General features: G+C 43.1%; 1 protein-coding gene across 1 annotated transcript in view; it reads left to right on the forward strand.

The window, feature by feature from the left end:
* LOC138261364 (serine-rich adhesin for platelets-like) overlaps positions 1-26,336 on the forward strand; it is a 320,695-nt gene that overhangs the window by 110,794 nt on the left and 183,565 nt on the right. The window contains exon 4 of the mRNA XM_069210232.1: positions 12,416-12,468. Coding sequence (XP_069066333.1) covers positions 12,416-12,468 — 53 coding nt within the window. The remainder of the gene's footprint in view (positions 1-12,415; positions 12,469-26,336) is intronic.

Raw genomic sequence — 26,336 nt, forward strand, 5'->3', positions numbered from 1 at the left:
GGTTCCAGTAGGATCTCAAGCCGAGCCAGAGCCAGGCTTCAGGCTGGAGCCTGGCTTGAGTTTTCAGTGTCTCGCCCACCTCCAGAGGCAATGTTGGCTGAGGCTTGTAGCGTGCCATGTGACACACCTCGTAACAGGCATCAGATGAGTTTTGGCAGATAGCTCTCTACCTACCATCTTGACTAACCCCTAAGTTTTGACTGTGGGCAGGGGTTGGCCTTTCGCATATGTGAGCTGCAACCACACCCAGTGCGCTGACTTCTAGATGGGTGCTGGAGCTCCCTGCAGCAGTCTCCAACAACTTAGATCCAAAGAAATGTGTATTTTAATACTTTTCCCTAAGGATGCTGGCATCCTTGTCTGCGTTTAGTTTGTTTTTCTTTACATATTCCTGCTCCATCTTGAACCCTCATCTTCCTCTTACTCCGAAATGTTAAATACATAGATAATAAAAGAAGACGAGTGGGAAAGGGCGTCAAATTTGGTTTTGCCCAGGGCACTCTCTGAGCGAAGTCCAGCTGTGACACTGTGAAACGCTTTCCTCAGAGAGTGAAGTGTACCAAGGGAGTAACTTGGTTATACCACTGTCGTGCATTAATAGCTAATTCCAAATTACACTTGGGGTAAAATAAAATACCACTTCAATAGTATCTAGTCACATCCTGAAGTACCACTTAGAGAAAAGGCCTCACACACTTAGTACTGCTAACTGGTCCTTTTGGGTTATACTTTATCCAGCGGGAAGGGTAGTGATTATTAAACCTAACCCCAAGATTCACTCAAAAAGCTGAAACCAAGGTAGAGAGTGAAGTTCAAAAGATGGACCATGCCTGTGGTAAAATAGCCTTCTACACAATATTAAGTCATTTGCGATTTTGGCAAATATTAAAGGTCATATTTATGGAAAAGTCAGGCAGTGCAGCAAGTCACCTTGCTATGTTGGATGACAGGGAAAAGGCAGAAATGTGCTGTATTTAATAGAATATAATGCATTCTTGCCCTTGTCCCGGCACTGTATCTGTTTTGGCTGCAAGGGTGCCTACATTGTAAGGAGGATTATTTTTGTGCAGGAAATCCCTTGAGGCATTTTCCTCTTTCTAAGTGTGCTGCAGAATCTAGTACTCACAGGAAGAGGGAAACAAGCAAAGGTAAATAGGTAACACCTTTGAAATGCAAAAGCCAAACTAATGGCTTTGCCCATTCGTGATTTTTAAGCCTTGCCTAAAAGATGAAAAAGTTAAACCAAAGGACATTTTAAAATACTGGGAAAGCAAACATGTATCCTAATGTATCTCAAAAATGTACATCCAAATCAATATTTCCCTTGCTTTATAAACGGCAAGGTTTACTTGTAAAATATTTTTTATTCTTTAAGATTTAAACAGAATTCAAAAAAGATTATGAAATGTTAACTTTTCTCACTGGGCACCAACTTGTAAGAAGTTAAAACTCTGTTTTAATAAAAGTGATACTTTTCACAGTTTACTCCACAAAAATAATTTGTTGGTGCATAAAAAGCTTGTTTTTTTTTGCTAAATGTTAGAGTGCTTATTTTCTTGACTTCACAAGAATAAAGGGTTAGATTGTCCACGTTGTTTTAAACAATGATCTCTGCAATATTCTCCAAACTATGTATATGAAACATTCAGGCCCATCCTTGTTATGAGCGGGCCGCTGTGGCCTCTTTCAAAAGCTTTTGGTTGACTTTCCAAGGAAGATGTTTTAAGATTAAATAGCTAAAGGTTAAAAGCGAGAGAGAGCAAGAGAGACTTAAGTGGCTGATGCAGCTGTTTCCATCGAGCATAATGCTTTACCAATGTTTACATTTAATAAAGAATGTAAGCATGTTCACACTCCAGTCGCTTGCAAAAATAACAAGCATTTACAATGCAATGGGTCTCGCATTTGCTCGGGTCAGAGCAATTAGCGTTGTAAATTCCTAAGTGGACTTTCTTGCCACATAAATTTAAATTAAAAGTAAAACTGTTGACATAAGCAAGCCGATTCAAAGTGCCATAAGCGTGAAGGAGAGAAACAAAAGGAAAGAGAAGTTTGCTCACAGTCAAACGTACAGGCAGTCTTGCAATTATCCATGTAACAGGGGCAGTCTGCAAGGCGGTAACAAAACCGCCCCAAGGAGGGACAAACGTAAAGCATACACCAATGACAAAAACGGATTTCTGAAAGGCATGCACACAAACAGGTGAAAGTGATGGGCGTGCGGTGGGCATGGTTAAAAGCCCACAATATGCAGCATTGCTAGTGCCTGGTCTACCAATGCATACTGCGCTGAGCATAACTACAGGTCAAAAGCCTCATATTCACTGTTGAACCCCTGGGGGCTAAAAGTTTATGGATCGGCCTAAACTGCTCAGGTTCTTTTATGGGGACCACGCCCAAGGGAGGAGCCTCCTATAGTCATCTTTGCTGATACGGGCAATCTATTAGAGCTTCTGATCAGGTTGCGCAAAAGGAAACTCTGCTAGATCATGAGGGAGACCAAAAGGTGAAATTACAACATCTTTTACAGTTAACATATGCATTCGTCAGAGTTGTTCAAAGCTCCTCTACAGTTTTCTCTGTATATCAGTTGGATAGTAGGTGCTGTTAAAAGCATGCATGAAGGATGGTAAAAAATAATGGCATCTAAAGTTGCTATCATGTTATCTACTGAAGATGTCATACTGGGCTCCAAGACACATATGGGACTGCAGACATTATGTAAGTTTATCAAGTTCTGCAGACCTGAGCAGGTGCGAGATTTTCCCAAATTTGCAATACATTTGCCACGTAATGCAAAATGGAAGAAACATATACCCAGGAGCTTTAACCACCTAACAAACTGCACAGCAGCAACCCTGTGCTTTGCCAGAGAGAAGAATGGACACTTGGTCTTCCCCTCTCTTGAAGTGTACAAGCTCTTGGCACAGAATTCTGCTCTGCAAGGAAATGACATTTGGGGTTACTCTGATCTTTCGGAGTTATTAGATGTCCTTTTTAGAGTGTTTATTAAGCCTACCCTCTGGCATCACAACAGTCCTATTGCTTTTGGAGCTTGGGTGCTGCACATTTTTTTGCTAGACAGACTGAGATATGTACTTTACTCAGTGCAGGTGTGGTGTGCACCTGAGCTGAAGCACTGTAAGGAGGCACGACCAGATGTACTGGACCTCACAGGCAGTGGTTCGCTTGAATGATGTAAGCATGTTCGCACTCTGTTAAAACATTTGGACCACACCTGAGGCCATGATCCGAGGACTTGCTAGTGAGCCTCAACTCAAATAAAAAGTGGCTTATGGAGGTGTTGAATTTCAAACCTTCCTAAGGTGCCCTATCTAAGGCTTTTCTCACAAGAAAATGCCTACCCTCATTCCAGATTCGTTTAGATGAGGTGGAACCGGCTTTGGCCAAAACGTTGTACAATAAGCTTAGTTTTGGCACCTTGCCTATTAATCATTTTATTTATAAGAGGGGAGAAGCCTATGGGCAAATAAGCCTCAGTTACAAGTGCCCGGAGTCTGTCGAAGACGATCCATTTTGTATTCTTCTACCTGGTGTGCATTCATCCTCGAGCAAAATGTTGCAATCAGGTGCTTACAAATGCGTGTATTCTTAATGTATGTGCCCCTGTACTCGTGATTATGTCGGACACCTCAAGGACCGGGGTGTTCAGTGTCTCTCGTTTTTTTATGCACTGTCAGGAAAATCAAACAACGCTTTATTATTTTAAAACTCCTAGTACATTTTCTCTATTTATCAAAAGCTTATTGTATAGTCATATTTCATTTGGAATTAGTTATGTTTTTTATCTCTCGTTATAGCTTTGCAACCATACATGGTGGGTTATTTTATTTAAGTTTTATGTGGATTGTCCGGAAATAAATGGGGAAAGGTATAATTATGGCATATCACAGCACAGTTAAACAAGCATTTACAATGCAACAGGTCTCGCGTTTGCTCATGATAGAGCTGATCGCGTTGTAAACTCCTAACCCGACTTTTCACCTATCGGGCAAAAGTGCATTTATGTACATAACCCAAAAAAGTGAAATCAAGTATGTAAAGCGCTCGACTTCTGCCAAGTGAGATCGGGCTCGTAAATTAGAGAAAAAAAAGTCCACGAGCCCGATGGAAAACAGCGAGCCTCGCATGTTTTCTGTACTTGGTCGCTGCGCTGGAGGAGGGCTAGCCACCGGAAAAGGCATCACATATGCGTGCCTTCGACTAATGAAAGCAAGCAGATTTTATTAGGGAAGCCCACGAACCAATAAAAAACACTGATGTGAAGTTGACAGGGCTCCGAGCCCTTTTCTAAATACAAAAGAGTCTCGCTGCGAAACGCATGCGCGAGCGCATGCAACGCAGGCTCGACCCTAAAAAGGGAAAAGATTTCGTAATGAAGCTTAAAGAGTTGTTGCAATGCACCAACACTTGAATTCAGTGGTAATGTTTTATGGGACCTTCGTGTTTCCCTGCAAAAGACACCTTTCAGATATCGAAGTAAGAATGTACATTCAACAGTTAGCTAAAGATAGAAATATATTAGCAAGTTTAATTTGTTTATCAAACAAAACATAAACCTGGATAAATAAATACCAACAAAATATATAAGGAAATATACAGATCGAAATCCAGAAATACCATAACATTTAGCGTTCTAATTGTAGGCAGGGATGAGTGAGTGCAGCGCATAACATCACTCTCAAATTTAGGCCCATATTTATACTTATTTAGCGCTGCATTTGTGTCATTTTTTGACGCAAAAGCGGCGCAAGCATACAAAATACTATTGTATTTTGTAAGTTTGCACCGCTTTTGCGTCAAAACGCAGCACAAATACGTCGCTAAAAAGCATAAATATGGACCTTAGATGTTCTATTTTTAGTCTAAGCCTCTGAAAATATTGATTTTTTTCTGATTCCATTCTCATATATCTGTTTTTTTTCATCAACCCTCAGGCCTTAAAAGAAGTTCTGGGCGTCGTCCCTCGTCCCTAATATCTTAAGGGTCAGTTCGGATTACGCTTATGAGATAGTTTGCGTGTAGTGAGAAAGTTGGAAAAATTCTAGTCCTGGAGCGAGACAGCGCCCCCAGGTGTTCAGTAAACGTTCGGATTAAATTGCCTCTGAATCAACAATAAAAAGTTTTGTAGCATTGCCGTTGAGAAATTTTCTATTCTATTAAGGACACAGAGGCAAGGGTTATGCTTCTCTTTCTTCACTTTAATTTTAACAGCAACCAATCAGAAAGCACACACAGAAAAAACTACAAATCCCAAGTGTATCCACAGCACGTGATAACCATAGAGGCCGTCCCCCTATATCATGCTGAGAACCATGAAACAACTCCTCTTTCTTTGCTCAAACACACGCGAAAAAGTCTATTTGAGTCCACAATAAACAAGCTGAAAGAACATCACAGGGCCTGTAGACGAGAAGCCAAGAAGACCAACTCAAAAAATGAAGAGGAATGAAATCCAACATCCATCTGAATCTTCAGAATAATGCGCTGGAAGCACCCAAGAATCATTTGTCCTAAGTAGCTGCAAGAAGATGAAAAACCAAGCCATAAAACTAAAACAGGATAAAATAATCCTATAGATAGTAACAGGGAGGGAAAAGCACTGAAATACAGTAATCATTGCAATGAAACAGTAATCACAATAATAAAACAATAAACCAATAACAACTTTAACAGTGCGGGTGGGATAATCCTCGCCTCTGTGTCCTCAATAGAATTGAAAAATACTTAACGGGAATGCTAGAATTTTTTTATTTTATGTCAGGACCAGAGGCTCCGATTATGCTTGTTTAAAGCTGACCCACAACCACTGATGCAATATCCACAATAGGTTTATAATAAAATGATTTGAACGTAGATTCAGAAGACCAATCTGCAGCAGTTAAAATGTCTTCTAATCGGGAACCCAAGGCAAAAGATTATGAGGCCATGGCCCCCCTAGTGGAATGAGCGCCAAACTTAGAAGTATCAATGCCCGCTTCACCTAAGAGCCAGTGAACCCATCTGGCCAGAGTGGCAGACAAAACAGGGTGATAAGGTTTAACCAATGAAATCAATATAAAAGGTTATTCCTTCAGGAGAAAAAAACCCTACCAGCCAAATGCAAAGCCCTAACATCAGAAACCCATTTGCAGAAGATTAAACAAAACAACATAGTGAGTTTAGCTGAAAGCTGTTTTCTGGAAAGGTATCTATTAGCCGTCCATGACTCTAAAAATCTCAAGACTATAGTCACATCCCAAAGGGTAGAATAACGTGGACAAGGGGTGTTAGCCAACCTTATGCCTTTCAAAAGCTTACAAACGATGGGTAATTCCCCCATGGGTTTACCATCCAGTGGCAAATGACCCGCCGAAATGGCAGACCAATAATTATTAACCGATCTATAAGCCAACCTGTACGAAGCTAGGGAGGACAAAAAATTTAGGACCAGACTGCAATCCGCTGAAGACGGATCAGCGTTCCATGCACTGCACCTTGAACACCATTGTTTCCAAGCAGAAGCATATCTTTTGTGGGTACTAGAAGACCAGGATCCTGCAGTGAAAGCAGAAGACTCCTCTGAAAGTCCTGGGATACTCCACCTTTCCCTGAAAGACTCCAAGCCACTAGGGCCAGCTGCCCCAAGATAATTAGAGGATGAGGAAGGCCCAGGGGATCCAGAAGGAGGTTGGGTCAGAACGGAATCAATATTGGGAGGTCACAACTCAGCTCCATGGCTACCGGAGACCAAGCCTTGGGCCTTCAGAGAGGAGTCACTAGGATGAGATCCGCCTGCTGATGACAGATCTGAGCCAAAACCCTGCCAATCATCAGGAAGGGAGGAAATGCATAGCCTAGACCCAGAGACCAGTTCTAGTGAAAAGCATCTGTCGCTAGTGCCTCCGGATCTGGCCTCCAGCTGAAAACTTTCCTCATCTGCCGATTGAGGCGGGATGCAAACAGATCTACCAAGAGGAGACCCCAAAGGGAGCAGAGAATTCGAAAGACCTTGGAATGAAGCCTCCAGTCGCTGAAATTCCAAAGGTGAAGAGAGTGTCAATCCGCCACAGAGTTGCTGCTCCCCGGAAGGTATTCTGCTACCACTGAAATCCTGTGCTGCAAACTAAATTGCCAAAAGTCCTTGACAATCTCCGCTAGAATGCAGGACTTGGTCTCGTCCAATTTGTTGACATATCTCACTGCTGAGATATTGTCCATACGAAGAAGGATACAACAATTCGTCTTGATAGGAGCCAGGCTCTTGATTGCAAACGAGCCCGCTAGAAGCTCCAGACAATTGATATGGAGGTCCAGCTCTGCTTTGGACCAATGACCCCCTGTAGAAACCGACCCGCAACGAGCCCCCCAGCCCCAAAGACTGACGTCACACTCTATCACAATCTCTGGGGAAGAACCAAAGATGGCCCTGCCATTCCAAGCCTCCATGTGGTCTAACCACCAATGCATCTCCGAGCGAGCCTCCTTTGAAAGGGGAATCTGGTCCACATATTTGAGACCTCTCTGAAGAAGAAAAATGTTCAATCTCTGCAGAGCCCTGTAGTGTAGAGGACCTGGGAAGATCGCTTGGGTGGAGGAAGAGAGCAGGTCCACCATGAGGGCAATCACCCTCAATGAGACAGTCTATCTGGACAAAAGTAACCTCAATTCTTTCTTGTTCAGAACAATCTTCTGAGGGGGAAGGATCAACTGAGCCAGAGTAGGGTCTACCAGAAAATCCACCTCTGAGACAGAATTAGGACCAACTTCTGGGCGTTGATAATGAATCCCAGACTCTGGAGAAGAGAAATTAACCATTCCAGATGGTCGAGTACTAGACGGGGACAATGAGCCATAATGAGAATGTCGTTGAGGTAAATTATAAGACGGACCCCTCGAGAACGGAGGAACTCTACCACCGGCCTCATCCCCTTTGTGAAGCACCAAGGTGTCGATGAGAGGCCGAAACGAAGGACCTTGTATTTGTAACGAAGGTCTTCCCACAGAAACTGGAGGAATTGACGGTGGTGAGAAAAATAGGAATGGTCAAGTAAGCATCCTTTAAATTTAAACAAACCATCCAGTCTTGTTCCTGAAGAATATCCCTCAGTAAGTGGATGCCCTCCATCTTGAAATGCCAATAAACCAAACACCCGTTGAACTCTTTGAGGTTCAACACGAGGCAGGAGTCACCTCCTTTCTTGTCCACTAGGAATACCGAACTGAGAAACCCCATCGGATGAGTGGAAGCCTCGACAATAGCGCCTTTTTTCAAAAGTGATGCTGTTTCTGCGGAAATGAAATTGCGATCTTGAAGGAAGAAATACTTTGGACGGGGAAGAGATTTCTGAGATGGGACTAGTAAAATTCTAGCTTGAAGCCTTGAGTAATTTCCAAGACCCAAATGTCACAAGTAATTTTGCACCATGCTTACAGAAAACACCCTGTCCTGCCCCCTAAAACAACCTCTGAGCTTAAAATTAGGCTCACCTGTAGATCCTGCGTCCTGGGAGTAGGATTGGGTCTAGATCTCCCTCTGCGGAATCTGTAGTGACCTGCTCTCTAGCGGGAAGGGTAGAAGATGGACACAGAGGAATCATAGTCTTGGAAACCACCTCTCCCCTGATGATAGTATCCCCGCTGAGGGCCTTGTTGGCTGAAACGGCCGAAGGTTTGCCCTCTGCAGCATCCAGACCCACAAAAAAATGGGCGAAGAACCTTCTTGAAAGACCCTTGGGCCTTGTTCAAATTGGCATAAGTTGTTGCAAATTTTGAAAGCTCCTTGAGGAAAGGAGAACCGAAAAGCAAACCCTGAGCCAAAGGACCTGACTTAGATAAAGCAAGGTCTGCCAACTTTGGATCCATCTTTATCAAGACGGAGCGACGACGTTCATTGGAAATTGCACAATTAGCATTCCCCAGAAAGCATAGGGCTCTTTGTGCCCAACCAACCAGAACATCTGGGTCAATAGCATCACCAGAATCCTTGGCCTGAAACCCCATCTCCAAAATCTTGGTCAATGGACCAGTCAAGTCTAGAAGTTTATCCTAGCAACCTCACCAGGTATGATCGATCCCCTTCTTTGGACCCTTAGAAAAAAATGTCAAATATGTGACAAGAGTAGCATCCAGTTCAGGTGTCTCTATCACCTTAGAGGGAAAATCTGGTCTTGGGCATTCAGAACATAATCCGGAGCGAACTTCCTTCTCGAACCCATGCCTAATGTGGGATTCCACATAGTCATCTACTTCCGCGGGGGGCAACCATAGAGTAGAGTGGGGATGAACAATGTCCTCAGGTTCAAAAGTAAGAAGTTTTGGGGTAGGAGTAGAATCATCCTGGTGGTGCGTCTTCTTTTTGTGTTTTCAGGGGGGATCATCCCCCTGGTCTGTGGAATGCTCCGATTAAGAGGAAGCCAAATCCTCCTTGGACTTAGACTTCGTGGTAGCAGAAGCATTATAGTCATGATCCTTGGCAAGGGATCCGATAAGACTCCCAAAGTTGGCAGCATGCAGATTCTTGCCCGGTTTGAGGGCCTGTGAGCCACCATACAGGGAGGGATCTTCGACTATCTGAGACCCAGAGGAGCCACCCATCCCTGCTGTTCGGCTAAACCAATGAAATGGTGTTTAACAGGCCTGATAGCCTGGGCCAATGCTTGATTGACTGTATGACGCACACCAGCATCAAGGGCATAGATGAGGTCTTGCTCAAAATATCCTGCAGGATTATCCAAATAATATTCATCACCTCCTTGATCCTCATAGGCAGTCATACTAACTGAGTAGAAATATACAACTCCAAACGAACTTGAAATCCAGGTGATGCAGGACAAAGTGGGCAGAATACCAGCAGTAAAGCAGATTAAAACACCAGTAAGACGTGGAGGGAGCTCTGCCCTAATATAAAACACAATTCATGATCACCTATACACCATGTTCAAGGACAAATCGAAAGCACTTAACTGGCTGCAAAGCAGCAAAGAAAGAGGAGTTGTTTCATGGTTGTTAGCGTTATATAGGTGGACTGCCACATGTTGTGGATACACTTGGAATTTGTATTTTTTTATGTGTGTACTTTGTGATTGGCTGCTGTTAAAATAAAAGTGAAGAAAGAGAAGCATAACCAGAGCCTCCGGTCCTGACATAGAATTTGGATATTATAACACAAGCTAATTGCCTTCTTTTGACAACAGCGTTCACGAGCAAAAACAAAAGAAAACATTAGTGGAAACTGAGACAAGACAGGGAAAAATAAAAGAAAGCTTTAAAAAATAAAACTTTGCAATTGTAGCCACGTTTTTGCTGGTCACAAGCCTTCTGTTTGTGGGGCACTAGAAGTTAATAAGAACAAATAGTACTTCGATCACGTTGGAAGCAGCGGATAGGCACTAATTAAAATGTATTAATCATTGCTTGATTCCCGCTCCTCACAGAGGACCTGAAGTTATGCCAGGGCTGCCTTGAAAAATTACGGGGCTGTAAAGAAGAGTGCCAAGCAAAACCAAAAATGGTGAGTGACAGGTGGGCTCTGAGTCCTTCACTGAACACAAGAGACTCATGCATGCGCTAGCGCATGCACTCGCAGGTTCAACCCTAAAAAGAAAAACACTTGGCTAATTATGAAAGTTTCACATCTGGATGGCGCCTGATTCCCATAGTGTTTCAGAAGTCCTAATCACTATATAGGGGCTGTATTGCATGTCCTCATCTTCCCCCATGCCTGCCGTACACTTGTTGCGTTTGAGTGGGTTTGTGGCATCCTGGTACTCTACTGTGGATGAACATGCAGGCCAACAACTGGAGATTGTTTGCAACACACACTGTGACAGTCACTCCAATTCACATGGCTCCATAAGGAGAAATGTATTTTCCTTTTAGAGCAGACTCACTCTAATGGAGCCTTTTTCTCAGCAAGCAACCACCAACTAAGCGTGTTCATGTTAACAAAATAAAAAGCACTAAGGGTCTGATTTATACTTTTTTAGCACCACATTTGCATCATTTTTTGATGCAAAAGCGGCACAAACTTACAAAATTCAATTATATTTTGTAGGTTTATGCTGCTTTCACGTCAATAAATGATGCAAATGCAGCAATAAAAAAATACAAATCAGGCCCTAAAAGCGCTATAGAGGAGCCGTAGGTTGCAAATTGAAGCTAGCAAAGACTCTTAATGAATCCTAACGGCCTAAATGCTGTTGTGTGACATCTTGGGAAAGCTGCAGAGTTTGACAGCAGCAACCAGGTTATCTTCATGTCCCACAAAAGAAAGACAAGTGTTTTCTGCAGCTGGAGAATGAAATAACATCTCAAAAGGCATGTGTAAAAAAGGAGAATGAGCAGGATCCGTGGTGAAAGCAATCTGTATTCCTCTTACCTGTAAACGTTCTCACTTTGAAGTCAGCCCAAAGCAAACACCCAGCTCTCTGGAAGACACAGCTGTACATTTGAAATCTGTCTTTGAATGCCCAGCAAATGTGACCAGATAAGAACAAGATTTACAAGCCTGTTTACAGAAAGGGCACGCTCAGAAGGATACTGATAAATAATGTTTTCTCGTGGGAGGAACAAAGTGAAGCTGAAGAGCCTAAGCCAGCAAACGGAACCTAGGAATACGTGAGTTACAAACCACAAAGCCAATGGCAAGCAGCGGGCAGAATGCATTCCAAGATCATCTTTATGCAACTCCCCAAGATGTTCGCATACCAGACAGTGGCTCTGACCTAAAACGAGGAGAAATAAACATATTGCTCCTCGTTACACCTCATCTAGGAAGGGGTAGCATTTTGGCACTTTTCCAGTTCCAACACTTTTGGTAAATCTGGGAATACATCAAAATCCATGGGTGTTGCTTGGGAACACCCATGCAACACCCATGGATGCCGCCCTGGGGCATAGAAACACAACGGAGTGATTTGTGCTGCGTTGCCCTACTTTGGATTTATGAAGTCACTCAGGGCCAAGCAAGGTGGCCTTGCATGGCTTGATAAATTGCATTTTGGACTTGTGTCGCACATGCATCATGTGGCATGGTGCAAGAGCGACGCAACCCCTCTCCTAAATATGTCCCTGAATTTCTCAGTTTGAATGATATTTGTATCTTGTAATTTTGCAACCTGTATATTATCTCGAAAGACAATGCACACAGGTACACTGGAAACATTGACATATATTCTATTCTATTCAGGCCTATAATTTTTACTTCATATATTGCTAGAAAAATCAGTATGGGGTAATCAAAATGAATCCATGTTCTTACTTAACAGACATTCTTTAAGGATCAGAGGTGAAAACTGATTATTTTAGCGTTTTTTGATACCTAACAATAAATGAAAAGTTAAAGTAGTGTTAAATTGGATTTTACGATTGTTGCATACTAAGAGTTGTTTAATAACACTGCATAATTTTACAGAAATCTGCAACAGACCATAGAACTGGCCAGAGAACTGTAAAGAACAAAAGCAGGTATGGCACTTTATGTGAATAGTAAAATTGGTTTAAGATGTTGCGCTTTGGATGTCTGTGCTATTAGGATGCATCGTTTGTGGCAATTTAGCCCTCAAAGAAAAGGCAGTGCAAATGAGGCATTGAAAAATTATCTCGGTTAGTGTCTGCTTCTAATGTGTTATGCATCATGAGTGCCTTATTCTAATCATTCAAGGGGCACAGGGCCAGCCATTGATGCTCCGGTGGCACTATTCGCTGCACCATAGTTACAAGGAGGTGTTAAGCCACTTCTTGTGGCTAAACGCCTCTTTGTAAATATGAAACTGTCCGATGCAGTTTTCTGGAGTAGAGGGGTGTGCAATGGGTGTTACTGTGGGTGTTCCACTGCGACAGGCATTGCTTTTGACGCTGCCCCAGATTTACGAGAAATCATAAATCTGTGGCAGCACCAAAACTGATGCCATCCCCGGGATGGTATTAGCATGGCGCAACAAGGAGTTCCTCTTTGTTTTTGCTTTTTCTATGTGTGCTGAATTCTGCAGCACACATAGAAAGAGCAAAAGGCCATGAATGATTGTTCATGTGCAGGAAGGTGTCCCTTCCTGCACATAAACAATAATTCAAAAATAATGATTTGGTACTTCTATGTGTACTGCCTCCTGCAGCACACATAAAAGTTCCAAATCACCATTGTAGATTGTTTATGTGCAAGAAGGGACACCTTCCTGCACATAAACGATCATACCCCTCAACGCAGACACCATTGCACTATGGTGGAAGGATGCCTGCGCTGGCGCTGGCAGCTAAATCTAGCACGCAGCGCAGGGGGAAACACAGGGGTGCACCATATTTTGTAAATACGGCGCATCCCTGCATTTCAAAAGTGGCACAGCACGGCGCTGCAAATTTTGTCATAGCACAGCGATGCACCACTTTTTGTAAATCTGAGCCACAATTCTTAAAGCATGTTGTGCCTCTAAACATTATTTTACATGGATAACTTATAAAACCTGATTAAAAGAACATGATTGACAAAAGTCACTGCTGTAATGGATTTGAAAAGTAGGCACTTATTTAGGGGCGTTCCTAGCTGTGCTACGTGCAAAGATATGTGAACACCGACAAAGTCCTAAGTTTGTGGATATTTGCATGTATCCTTAAAGGTATTTCCCACTCTCCAAATACACACAGAATTACTTATGTCATGGACATAAGTAAGCACAGTTCCTTTGTAGGACCTAGGGGAACTTTTACGTGCTTGGTTGTTGTGAGGTGAAAGAAGGTCTGTCGTTGTGAAAAGGTATGAAAATCTCATGCAAGTCAGAAATTTGTTCCCAGTGTAGAATTCCTAACAGAGCAAATTTCCTACTTCACAAGTCCTGTGTTGCAAAATGAGCCCAAGCAGACTACCTTGGGCATATAAAGATGCAATCTGTTATGTTATGTCCATTTCTATAGTGCATTGGCAGCATTTGTGTGATCCAAAGTGCATCTGGAATTTGGGCACCCTTTATGGTTCTGGAATTCTCATAGACCATAGTGAAAGTGGGCCATTGATAATGTATTTGGTCTTATTTTGGATTTCTCAGTTGTAAATCATGATTGATAGCAACCAGCAGTATTGGCTAGAACCTGTAATGCATCTCTGTGGAGCACATGCTGAAAAACACTGCTGTTTGTTTTGAATCTGCTGGGGTGTACTATTGTCTATTGCTCAGCTTCAAGTGGAAGTTAATGTTTAGAGGCATCTTTGCTCATGGTGTGGTTTTGATGACTTTCTATGTATGTGCAGGTTTGGTAGGTTTAAGTTAACTTATGCAGGATGGCTGAGGTGACAAATAGCCAACTATATGGCTTGAATATGTATAATGCCCATTGCCATGAAAGAAGGTGTGTCAAATGTAGACCATAGGTGTGTTTGAAATGTTAGCATAGTTTGATTGAATGTACTCTAGACATGGCAAATGCTTAGCAACAATATGGCTTCAAGATGTGTTATCTGCATGGCGGTGCCGGGAGATGCTACCAGTTGTGTCTAATCTATAATTGTGTGTGGCAATGTGTAAGTAAATCTGTTCTGGATGTGACATTGCAGTGACAAACTCTAAGCCAACTATATGTCTTCCAGCCATGTTGTGCACAAGTTGTTGCCAAGAGTTGTGTCTAATCTGCACTGCTTCAGGGTGATGTACAATATATAACTTGCTAAGGATGTGCTTCTGAGGTCTCAAACATCTAGCAAACTACAAGGCTTGGAATCATGTTGTGCCTTTTCTGGGGCTAGGATTGTCACAATGAGTACTGATGATCTAAGGTAGTTGTTCTAACTACTAAAGTCCTCCGGATACAGGGCTGTGCTCTGGGAGAGAAGCACAATGAGAGGCAACACATGATATATAGCCTCTATTCTCACCTTACACAGCAGTGTCGTGTATAGGTACAAGATGTCACAAAAGACATCAACAAGCATTAAATAAGTAAATAACATAACATATCATTTATGCCCTTCTGTTTACTGAGCAACATTTAAAGTAAGGAAAACCAAGAATGAAGAACCAAAGGTCCAAGTAATGGTGCTGGAGACCACTCCTCATCGAAGAAGCAATCACTCTATTGCCTTTTGTCTCTCCCAAGTCTTGGTGAGTATCCAAGATGGCCAATGGTTGAGGGAGTTTTTAAATGTATTGAGATGTGTGTCCAACAGAACCAAACAGGAGGAATAAGACGGGGTCAACCTCTCCTGTACACCTCAGTGAAGGAGCTCATCAAGTCCTGCCTGGCGGCTATCTGTACTCTGCGGTGCTCTTACCCCAGATGTCAGGGACAGACCCTGTTGAATCTGATCTGTCCTGAAAAAGAGGTCTGATCCCCAGTGCATTATCCAAATGAAAAGACATTTGTGGAGAGACACAGCCTAGGAGGCAATGACAATGGATTCAATAGTGGCCGGGCATTGAGTAACTATCACAATGAGTCTGAGAGTTGACAGAGAGTTGGTGACATTTTAATTTAGTGTTCTAACATAGCCATCAGCCATTTTTGAAAGGTAAATTAAAAAATGGCTACTGTACGCTATGTAACAAGCACACACACGTGTGAGCATCAGCTGACAAATGTGGAAAAGGTTTTCTTTTACAGAAAACTCAAAACAAGAAGTCCAGCTATACACAAACATGTTTGTGATGCATGTGCACTTGTGTGATTGCCAAAATGCCTTGGCAAAGCCTATAGCTCAACATTTTAGACCTGAGACCTATTGACTTCGACATTGCATGCTTTTGTTTGAGTTGATACTAGCATTGCTTTACACAGGCCTTGCATCATAGTTCACCTGTGGTCACCCTTATTGTACAGGGTGTTTATACACTATCTCTAGTGGCATTTGGAGTAGACATGTTTAAATTCATGGGAGAAAAGGCCTGATTTTTAGGTCTAGCTTATCTGCACAGTCTTTAGGATGTATTTTTATCAAAGGGTGCTAAAGCCTCTGGGCAGATATTTTGTTACATGGAATCTTAGAGATTACCATAGTATAATAAGGGTGTTCTTGTTGATAACCCACTCCGACAAACCATGGCAACAGAAGATTTGCAACATAAAAGGATGATGGACGGAGTGCTGCAAATTTTCAAACACTCACCCCTAGTCACAGTACTGGGTTTAATATATTGTTCTTTTGCTCACCATGCCACCCGTGTTTGGACCCAGCCATAAGCAAATCAGCCTTGACCCTGTTCCCCATGAGAACTGTCCAGCCCGAACTGCCAGGTCAGGTCCTCCCTGGACCGGAAACAAACATCCTCGGACCAGTTTCAGGGTATCACCCTTCTTCAGTAAGGCTAGCTTGAATGTGGTGGCATACCAAGCATGGGACCCATGTCTGAGCATGCCGTTCCCACTTAGAAGATTTGCACCATGATAATCCTTATTAGGCCCTCTTAGGAGGGTTTATTATGTTTTGATCGCTGCAATTTGGAACATACTTGTGATTTTAGTAGGATAAATCAATCGGATACCGGGTTGGAAATCCGTAGCTCAATATAGTAGAACTTAGTTATGGTGACAAGCCAGTAATAAAAGCTATACTCATGATTGGTTCATTTGGAAAAGGTAGGTCAGATACCATTGGTCTGATTGGATTTTTATGAAAAGTATTGACAAAGGCATTAGGCTTAATGTATTTATTATGAAATGCAGATGTTAATCAAAAGGCTACCAATCCAAGTAAACGCTGGAGGATATATCTTTTTACAAGAAATCTCGCAGCTTCTCCTTGTAATCAAGAAATTGAGTGCTGATTACCCACTTTGACTAACTGAAGCTGTAGAGATTTGCACCTTAAGAATCTCTTCTGACAGACGTTGTTGTTTGACAGGATGTTGTAAAAATTACAATCAATAAGAAATGCATACATACATAGACATAAATATACATAGGGAGGCTTTGGGCAACTCACTTCTGCCACTTGTTTGCATAAGTGTCATTTACATTCAACTTCCACCGATGAACAAACAGCAGTCATTAGCTGTCTTGCACTGTGAGTGACAGCATTTGTCTGATAACAGGTGCACGTCCACCTGAAAATGTGTGTGTGTGTCAGTGCCAGTGCTGGCTTTAACTTTATAGATTTACTTTCATTTCTTTCTGACTCCTCTCTTTCTATTATGTTTACAGCATACTACAGTTCCTCAAACCTTGCCTCTGTGCCATTTACTTCTCGCTCATTTAATCTGCAGTGCATCACATCCTGCATGGCAACTACCTCTAAAGCAGGCGACTATGGTGTTGGCCTTAGTATATTCTTCATCAGCCATTCCAAGACCATAACTCTAAACGTGGCGACCATGCTAGAACTTTAAAACAATACTTTGTGTACAGTACCACCGTAAAACAGTCATCCACTGCTATCTTTATTTATTTTTTTGCAAGTATATACCCACCACTTTTAGGCAACAGCATGTTTTCCTTTTTCTGATTTACTTATTTTAATTTATCTTGCATGTGCCGTTGAGCTTGTTTGCTTTATTGTGGTTGTGCAAGCGAGGGAATGTAAGAATGAGTCGTGGGAGGATGAATGATGGATAAGTGTTAGGATCACTGACACAGCGCATATATGATGACTTTTGAGAGCCTAAACCCATCAATGTATGAAGAGGCGCTTCCATTTATAAACCAGACCTATTTGCATTACCAATGCTTGGCAAGGTTTTTTTTTCTGGATTAAGATTGTTTAACAATATAAAATACAGTTCACAACTTCCGTAAGCAAAGAGAAAAGCGATGAACACAAGCTCTACGAGAGTGTGCACCAAATTCTGCCTCAACAAGCAGATGAGAGGAACACAGATATAGAGTAGGCGCTATTTGTTCACAGCTATGTCTGATCATGTCTAATTAATAAATTTTGTCCATCGACAAGTGGAATCGTTTGTTCTACTCTTTGTTTAATTTGTAAAAAACAACATTGAAAAAAAGAACAGCGGCCTAAACTTTTTTTCGGGAGCCCGCTGCCTTTTAAGTCAAATGCTGGTGTTAGCAAAGCCCAAGGCTCTCTAGTTCTTATTCCTGCTCATACCGCTTCCTTCTACCACCCTACACTTCCTGTCTAGTTACGTCACTCTTGCAGGTTCCTCCGCATCCCAGGTTTCGCACTTTGCATATGTTTTACTATCTTTTCATTCCTCTTTCTTTCCCCATTTTCTGCTTTTGTATCGTTTGCTCTTAGTGAATGTCTGATGCTGAAAAGTAAGTCTTTTAGTCTTTAAAAACGAGCGCCAGTGAGTGATCAGCACATGCAACCACCAGCACGTATGCACTGGTTCTAGTAATGTAACACTTTTCTCTGAATAAGTAAAACAATGACCACTTGGCACTAGCTCGCGCTGTAGCCTTTCAGAACTTCATCGAAGCAAAAGCAGTTGCAATTTTGGCAATCCTGAATTATCCCAAGTAGTCTAACGCAAACCACAATAGGTATGAAAAACCCTGCTTAAGAGAAACTGCAAACATGAGTCAGTGTCTGCAAATATTGATCCTTGGCTACTCTGCACTTGTGCAGTCTAAATCCGATCCAACTCGTGCACTGTAATGCAATAGGTATCAATAGTGCAGCACGTGCAGTAGCACCAGGGCCCAGGTCAACCGAGGAGCGTACTGAAGCCTAATCATGAGTGTATTTTACGAATCAGCTTGGGGGAGGTGAGAACATTTCCCTAGTACGCATTACAGCAAATGGCACCCCTGCAGCACCACAGGTCCAGGTGCAGCTAACAGCGGGTCAGAGGCAACTGATTTGAATACTGTTCACGGCCTTACAAGGAAGTATGAGTATTCTATTGACTAAGCTAATTTATGTCAGTGTAAATCCTAGGTCAGTTTCTTGATAAACTTGCCTGACTAGTTCCTTTCCCGGTTCCACAAGATTCATCTATTTGTCTGCTGCGTGAAATGTGTTTTGGTTGTGCCCGAAGCTCTAGTGCATACTTAGAAGTTTTTATCTTCTCATGTGTCTATGTGACATACAGAAAGAGCTGGTCCTGTAATCATGTACATCCGACATTTGTCTGAAGTGGCAGGAGGGAAGGGGCAGCAATTTCGCCTGGTTTCCTGTTTCTAAGTGAAATAACTTGGATGCATAAAAAGCTGTTAAATTAGTTAAAGATATAGGGGGTCATTACAACCCTGTCGGTCAAAGACCGCCAGGGCTGTTTTGGCGATTGCACCGACAACAGGCTGGTGGTGTAATCTTGACTATTTTGACCCCGGCGGAAGCGCCACGGTCGCACCGCCAGGGCCGGCGGTCTCCCGCCACATTTGCCCCGGCGGTGATAACTGCCCAGGGGATTACGAGTCCCCGACCGCCAGCCTTTTCCTGGCGGTTTGAACCGCTGGGAAAAGGCTGGCGGTACGAGGAGTCGCGGGGCCCCTGGGGGCCCCATGCAGCTTTTCACTGTCTGATATGCAGACAGTGAAAAGCGCAACGGGTGGAACTACACTTGTCGCACGGCCACAACACCGCCGGCTCCATTTGTTGCTGCCGAGATCCCCGCTGGCCCGGCGGGTGCAGCCAGGTTTCCGCCCGCTGGCCCAGCGGGGATCTCATAATGACCGCGGCGGGAGTGCAGCTGCATTGGCGGCAGCCCGGCGGTCAGATCTTGGCGGGCGGCTGTAGCCGCCCGCCAAGGTCATAATGAGGGCCATAATGTATATATATATGTTAAGTAAATAAATAACTTGAACTCGGATAATGATGAAACAGCAGCATTCCAAGTGTGACCAAGAGGGAGGAAGGGAGCATCATTCATCCCCTCTCCTGAGAGAGTAAGTGGCATCTCGTCCTGTACTGTGCAGGCAGACTGACAGGTTTGATGAATTACTACAGGTCATACGAGTCGTGAAAACCAGTTTAAAACCTGAGTTGGCCACTCTGGTAATAGATATGGGGCTCCTACAGGCTGATCAGGCCAATCTACCGGACAAAGTGGGGGCAAATTAATCTACATTAGCTGCTACTGCTGTCCCTCCTTAATATTGAATGTACGATCCTCTTAAAGGTCATTGTGAACCCACTCTACACAACTTTATCCTAAGTTATTGAGAAAACTTTTGAAACCGAGGGATGGCCCCACTTAATGGAAATGTTAAAGAGAATAGGATTGGAGCATGAGATACTGCGCTGAATAAGCATAATCTACACAAACCCAGTGACCCGAGTCCATGTAGGCATGGATATCCTGCTGTCTTCAGGGTGTATATGGTTACTAGGCAAGGTTGCCCATTGTTGCCGATTATATTTGCCCTGGTGCTGGTGTCCCTCCTGGGCCTCTTTCGCCTGCAGGGCCCGCAAAGGGGGATCCCGAGTTGTAACAACTGGTAAGCTATTTCACTTTATGCACAAAACACACTGATGTACCTGCAAGACATGCCCAGGGACCTTCCACTGGTGATGGAGAGACTACATTTTAGAAACAGCATCAGGCTTAAAAGTGAACTATGCTAAATCCTGCCTTTTCCTCCTGCAGGGACTTTCGAACCAAGAGCGAGAAGGGTTGCCTAGCATAGACCTGGAGTGGCAGCCTGACACCTTTCAATACCTATCGGTAAACATTTATCGTTCTCAGGATGACCTTATACAGGGAACCCTGGGGGTGGTGGTGGCTGGCTTGTGCAGCTCCTTGACCTTCTGGGGATCCCTGCCACTATCATCCATGGGCAAGGTGGTGATAACTAAAATGCTGGTGCTACCTAGATTGTTGTACCACTTCGCAGTGCTACCAATTTACTTACCCAGATGTTTTCTCAGGAACCTGAACACTATCCTCTCCAACTTGAGTTTGGGGTCGGAAAGGAAGAAAGTGGTGCTTCACAAACTGTATGCTCTGCTGGAACACAGGAGACTGTTCCACCTCTATTATGCATAGCTCAGTTTCAGTGGCCAATGCGTTTGGGTCTCCGATGCCCCTAACCGTAAGTGGACAATCATAATGAGAGACTTAGGCCCATATTTATGGAAAGCTAGTGTCGCCTTAGCATAATTTTTTTATGCTAAAGCGGTCCTAACTTAACTCCATATTTATATTTTGACGGTAGACCCATGACTTAGCTCAATTTTTAGGAAGCACCAATCCACCATGCGTCTCATTGCGACAATGAGATGCAAGGTAGGCGTTCCCTTCCTAAAAACAATGCTAGCCTCCCAGCGCCATATTTACCTGCCGACGCTAAAACGACGCGCACTTAGGAGGTGGACCTAAACAATGAAGCTAAGGCCGATTAGCGTAAAAATTTAACACCTGGTCAGACAAGGTGTTAAAGTGCTGGTAGGCCCATTTCCATGGGGAAACACCATAGAACGGGCACATAGCTGTCCACCCCAACCTCCAGCATCACCACCACCCACACCACAGGGACACACTCTGGAGGAGGGAGCCCATCCCAGGTAAGTGTGCGTGTATTCGTGTTGTGTGCCACTTGGAACCCGTTACATGGGGCCCCCTGGCTGCCTCTGGGTCTGTTGGGGGTGTCCTGGGGACACTGGTCCCCTCTGGTGGGCATTGGGGTTGTGGTAATGAGTCCTGTCTATACTTAGACAGGAGTCATTTTTTGGCTGCTTGTGTGTCAAAAAATGACGCTAGGCTGACTAGCAGCAGATATTTTGCAGCTAATCAGCCTACCTTAATTTTTTGCCCACTAGCGCCATTTCCCCTAACACCATCCATCACCGGCTAGCGTCTTTTCTATAGACGCTAACCATTCTTTAGCACCATTGTGCTTCTTTTTTAAAATATGGAGCATGGATGGCGTTAAACAATGGCATTAAATCGTGTTAAAAAATATTACGCACAACTGCGCTAGCACAGTTGTGCGTAATGTTTAATAAATATGGGCCTTAGAGAGCCGTACAATAGTGCACTTGTTAATGCACCCCTGACAGCATGCCCCAGCCGTGGGACACCTGGCCAGGGCAGGAAATGCTGCTAGCTTACGTACATACAGCCAAAACCTACGCATCCCCATTCTCACCAAACATTCCACTGTGGGTGCTTCGGACCATACATGGGTGCTAAAACACCACAAGGTCAGACAATGGGCAGAGGCAGGACTCTTTATGTTGGGCAATCTCTACACGCTCAAAACTCTGCCGACCTTTCAGGAGCCAAAGGACTGGTACAACATAGGAGAGGGGTAGTTCCTGACATATAACGTATTGACAACCACGATAGGGGCACTATAGGGGCTACTCATTGAACCTCAACCCTTTGCACCCTTGCATGGTAATGTTAGGCGGGCTACCACAGTGACATATTGGGCCTCCTAAAGTGAAGGAACACAATACATCCCCTACCCCCACCAAATCTCAGAGATCCACAAATCTGGAACAAAATACTCCCTTGTACCAAAGGTGAGCAGAGGGTGCGCTACACCGAACCGGGTCCACATGCTTTTCTCCCATCCCAACTACCCTGATTTGAGACCTCAGCAATAAGACTATCCTTCCCTATATTGCTTCTGAAAACCCCATAACTTGACATACTTTGGATAGATAGAGGGCACTGAGCCTCCCTTGCAGGAGATGCTAAATAAGTTTCACGGACACACCACTACATGGCTCTGGCCCCAATTGGGCACTACTCTAGGTTATTAATAGTGGACTCTTTACAGACATCACACACAGCCTTATCACTCATCGAAGGGCTTTAATATTGTACTGTAGAATATAGCTGTAGAAGCTGGAAGCTGAGTGCTGGTTTGTGTACAATATGCTCACTTCTAATGTTTTCTTTTGCACAATTTATATCTAATAAACATGTTGGAAAGCAGATTATTGGTAAGGTCACTTAGCAATATGACACAAACCCTCACTAGGTCCAGTCAAGGTCTCAATAAATTAATCCTTGCTCAACGCTTGATAGCTTGGCCCACGAGCAGTCAGGCTTACCTTAGGAGACAGGTGTGTAAAGCATTTAATATCAACAAAACAGTAAATAAGTAAAATACAACACACAGTAAAAACAGGAACTATGTTTATCTTTGAAATGACACCAAAATGACAAAAATTAAATGTACGGAACCAGAGATATGAATTTTTATTAAAGATTTAAAGTAAAACTAGCACTTAGAAGCAAATAGTGCTCAAAGGGTTACAAAAGGTCGCACTGGACAGGGACAAAGTCCAGAGTTCAGGACACCCATGAGGTAACACTGTTGCACTTACCTTCAGAAGTGTTTCTTGATTCAGGAAAGTGGTCCACAGCACCAGTGAAGGGTTGAGAGGCTCTGTTTTGCTTCTTGGGGTCTGGGACTACCACACCCACACTGCATCTCTTTAATTTATGGCTCTTTTTACAACAGTTGCTCCAAACGTCTCTAAACTTCTGGATCTTCCAGAGGTCCTTTTGGGTCCTTGAAGTGTCCACAAACTTGATCCAAGGTTCCAGAAGCTCTGAGTTGCTCCTTGGGAGTTTGGATTATAATTCCCAGAATGCACCTGGTCAGAATCCTTAAATGGCCACTGGATGCTAGTCAGCTGGGCTCTTCTTGTAGGACTTGATGCAGGAGACTTTGGTCAGCTCCTTTGTACCTGTAGCTTACAGGGAGTCCACTCCTGGAGCTGCAGAAGCAAGGCAAAGTACTTTTCTTGGTGAAGCCCAAAGTGTGCAGCTGGTGCCATCCTTGTGAGTGCAGTTCTTGAGGTGTAGACCAGGGGTTTGTCAGGGCAGTCCTTCTCCAGTATTGTCTTCCAGCAGGGATTTGAATTGTGAAGCAGCATTGCCATATTTACACATAATCCTGGGGTGGGAAGGAAGGGAGTGCCCTTTCCCAATGGGGTGCAGGCCACCACCCTCTGGGGTAACCACTCCCTGTGAAGTGGCAAAAAATCAATCCCAGTAAGCAACATTCTCTAAAAATCCAACATGGTGAAAATTAATTCTTGAAAGTTAGATCTAGCTGAGGCTACCCTCTCCTGTGGTTAAGTTTCCCTTAACACACCCCTCTCAGCCCCTCTCCTAATCTAATCAGTGGGTCTCCCATCTGTCTGGGGGAGCAGGAAATGAGGGAGGTCCAGTTTCTGTCCCAAGTGGCTTTCCTTCCTTTGAAGACTAGTTTAGCTGTTCTCCCCCATCCTGCTCTGCCATCTGCTGTAGCAGTTCTGTACACACCAGATGCTTCCTGGCCCAGGCCACTTCACACCTCATTAAGCTAGCCTGGCTCAGGCTTTTAGGGGCTGACCAATAGGGAAAGAGCACTACAGGGCTGAATTTGGTAACTTTCAGAAAGAGTTCTAAAACTCTTTCCTTGGGTTAGTTATATTAAATTTAACATTAGCAAGTTGTTGGATTTATTATACGAGTTAACGTGGTACCAAACCTGCTATGCTTAGCTCATGTCTATCAGAAATAAGACTTTATTATTTTAAAATAAAGTCTCTCCTTGTTAGCTTATGGGGCCCATTGTCAAAAATGGGGGAAATCAAATTTGACTGATTTTCCCTCACAAGGGCTTATAAAACATCTTTTACAAACTCTCTGCTTATATTTACACTGCACCCAACCCTGGGAATCCCTGGGCAGACCCTAGGGGAAACTTATATGCAAAAATAAGGTAGTATGAGACTCTGGAAATACTTTTAATTCCAAAGTCAAATTTGGGGTTACTTTTAACTTGAAAGCAGCCAGCAAGGCAGGCCAGGCTGCCTTTACAATGACAACACAAAAAGGATGATGGACGGAGTGCTGACAATGCAAACACTCACCCCCAGTCACAGATCTGGGATTAATCCATCGTTTGTTTGCTGCCCATGCTATTCCAGTTTGGACCCAGCCATATACAAATCAGTCTTGACCCTGTTCCCCATGGGAACAGTCCAGCCCGAACTGCCAAGCCAGGTCCTCACTGGACCGGAAACAAGCATCCTGGGACCGGTTTCGGGGTTTCACTCCTCATCAGCCAGGCTAGCTTGAATCCAGGATCTTATTCCTGACAACTAAGTGAACCAGTTGCAGAGTTCAGGATATTAGTGTTCCTGACAGGATGATGCAATTTCCATACAAAATTACACCAACATCAGTGGTGCAGATTTCATGGTGAATTCCCCAGAGAGTTTGGGCTCACTGTCCCAGTGTCGATCCTCTTCTGCCAGGATTTTCCTGTGGCTCTGGCTGTGGTGAGAGCGATGGCTATTTGAGATCGATCTTAGTGGCTTAGAAACCACATCAAAACCAATGGCTTTCAAGTAGGTGCCTTCAACCACAAAATATACATATGCCTCAGTAGATGTGGTGTGTTGTTGTTTGGACTCTGTCATCATCTTCAGGTGCCTGGAGCGGTAATTCGTGGAACTGTTGACCTGTAGACAGACTCCGTTGCAGTTATAGGGCTCACTTTTATATTTTGAGTGTCAGGTGTGTAGCAGTTCCTCTGTTTGACGTCACGTTTTACAAAAAGGCCAAATATTAAATGACAATTGTAGTTTTTTTTAAATAATATGCTAATCTTTTGAGTTTTAGAAAGAAGTTTATTAAAGTCAATTGCAACAAAGATTACATAGTTACATTAAAAAACTGACAATGTAAAATAAATTACCAAATACAATATAAGTATATACAATGCCTTATTGGAATAAAGCATGTTGCTTTTATTTGTTTTATATTAGAAGAAAGTGAAAAGAAAGAGAGACGGAGGGGATATGGAAATATGTCAAAATATGTCAAAATATCCATTAGAAGAAGAGAAGAGGAGAGTGAAGAACGATAATGCATAAATATCAAGGCATGAACAGCATATCAATAGTAAAATTCTTACAGGAGTACACAAATTTAGAATGTTCATCATTGAATTTACGGCGGTATGAAAACTTCTTCTAAAAGGGGATAATGTCTCCTTGAAATGTGGGCACAATTATCTAAAAAGGCAGTAACAGGTGACCAAATATTATCTCTTTTAATAAGGAGTGAGATTGGTGTAGCATGTGCTCTATCTAGTTGGTGATTAAAACATACACTGTACCACCATGCTTGAAAATAGATTTGTGAAGAATCTTTCCAGTTTTTTGTAATCTGGTAAAAGGCAATTCCAATTAATAAGTCAAGTATTGCAGATTTAGAATCAGTATTTTGCCAAACATCTGAAAGACTTCCAAGAAATATACTTAATAAGGAAAACGGTATGGGTGTTCAAAAATATCATTGATTTGAGCCCATACCTTTAGCCAAAATTGATAAGTATGTGGGCAAGTAAAAAATATGGTGTATATCTGCTGAAGTGGTATTACATGATCAATAATTATACAAGGATTCTGAATTGAATTTATGTAGGGTAGCTGGAGCAAACGTAAGTCTGTTATAGATAAAAAATTGAGTTTGAGAAGTGTCTGCGGATCTCGAAGT

Source organism: Pleurodeles waltl, chromosome 10 (genome assembly GCF_031143425.1).
Source record: "Pleurodeles waltl isolate 20211129_DDA chromosome 10, aPleWal1.hap1.20221129, whole genome shotgun sequence".
In the NCBI taxonomy this organism is placed as follows: Eukaryota; Metazoa; Chordata; class Amphibia; order Caudata; family Salamandridae; genus Pleurodeles; species Pleurodeles waltl.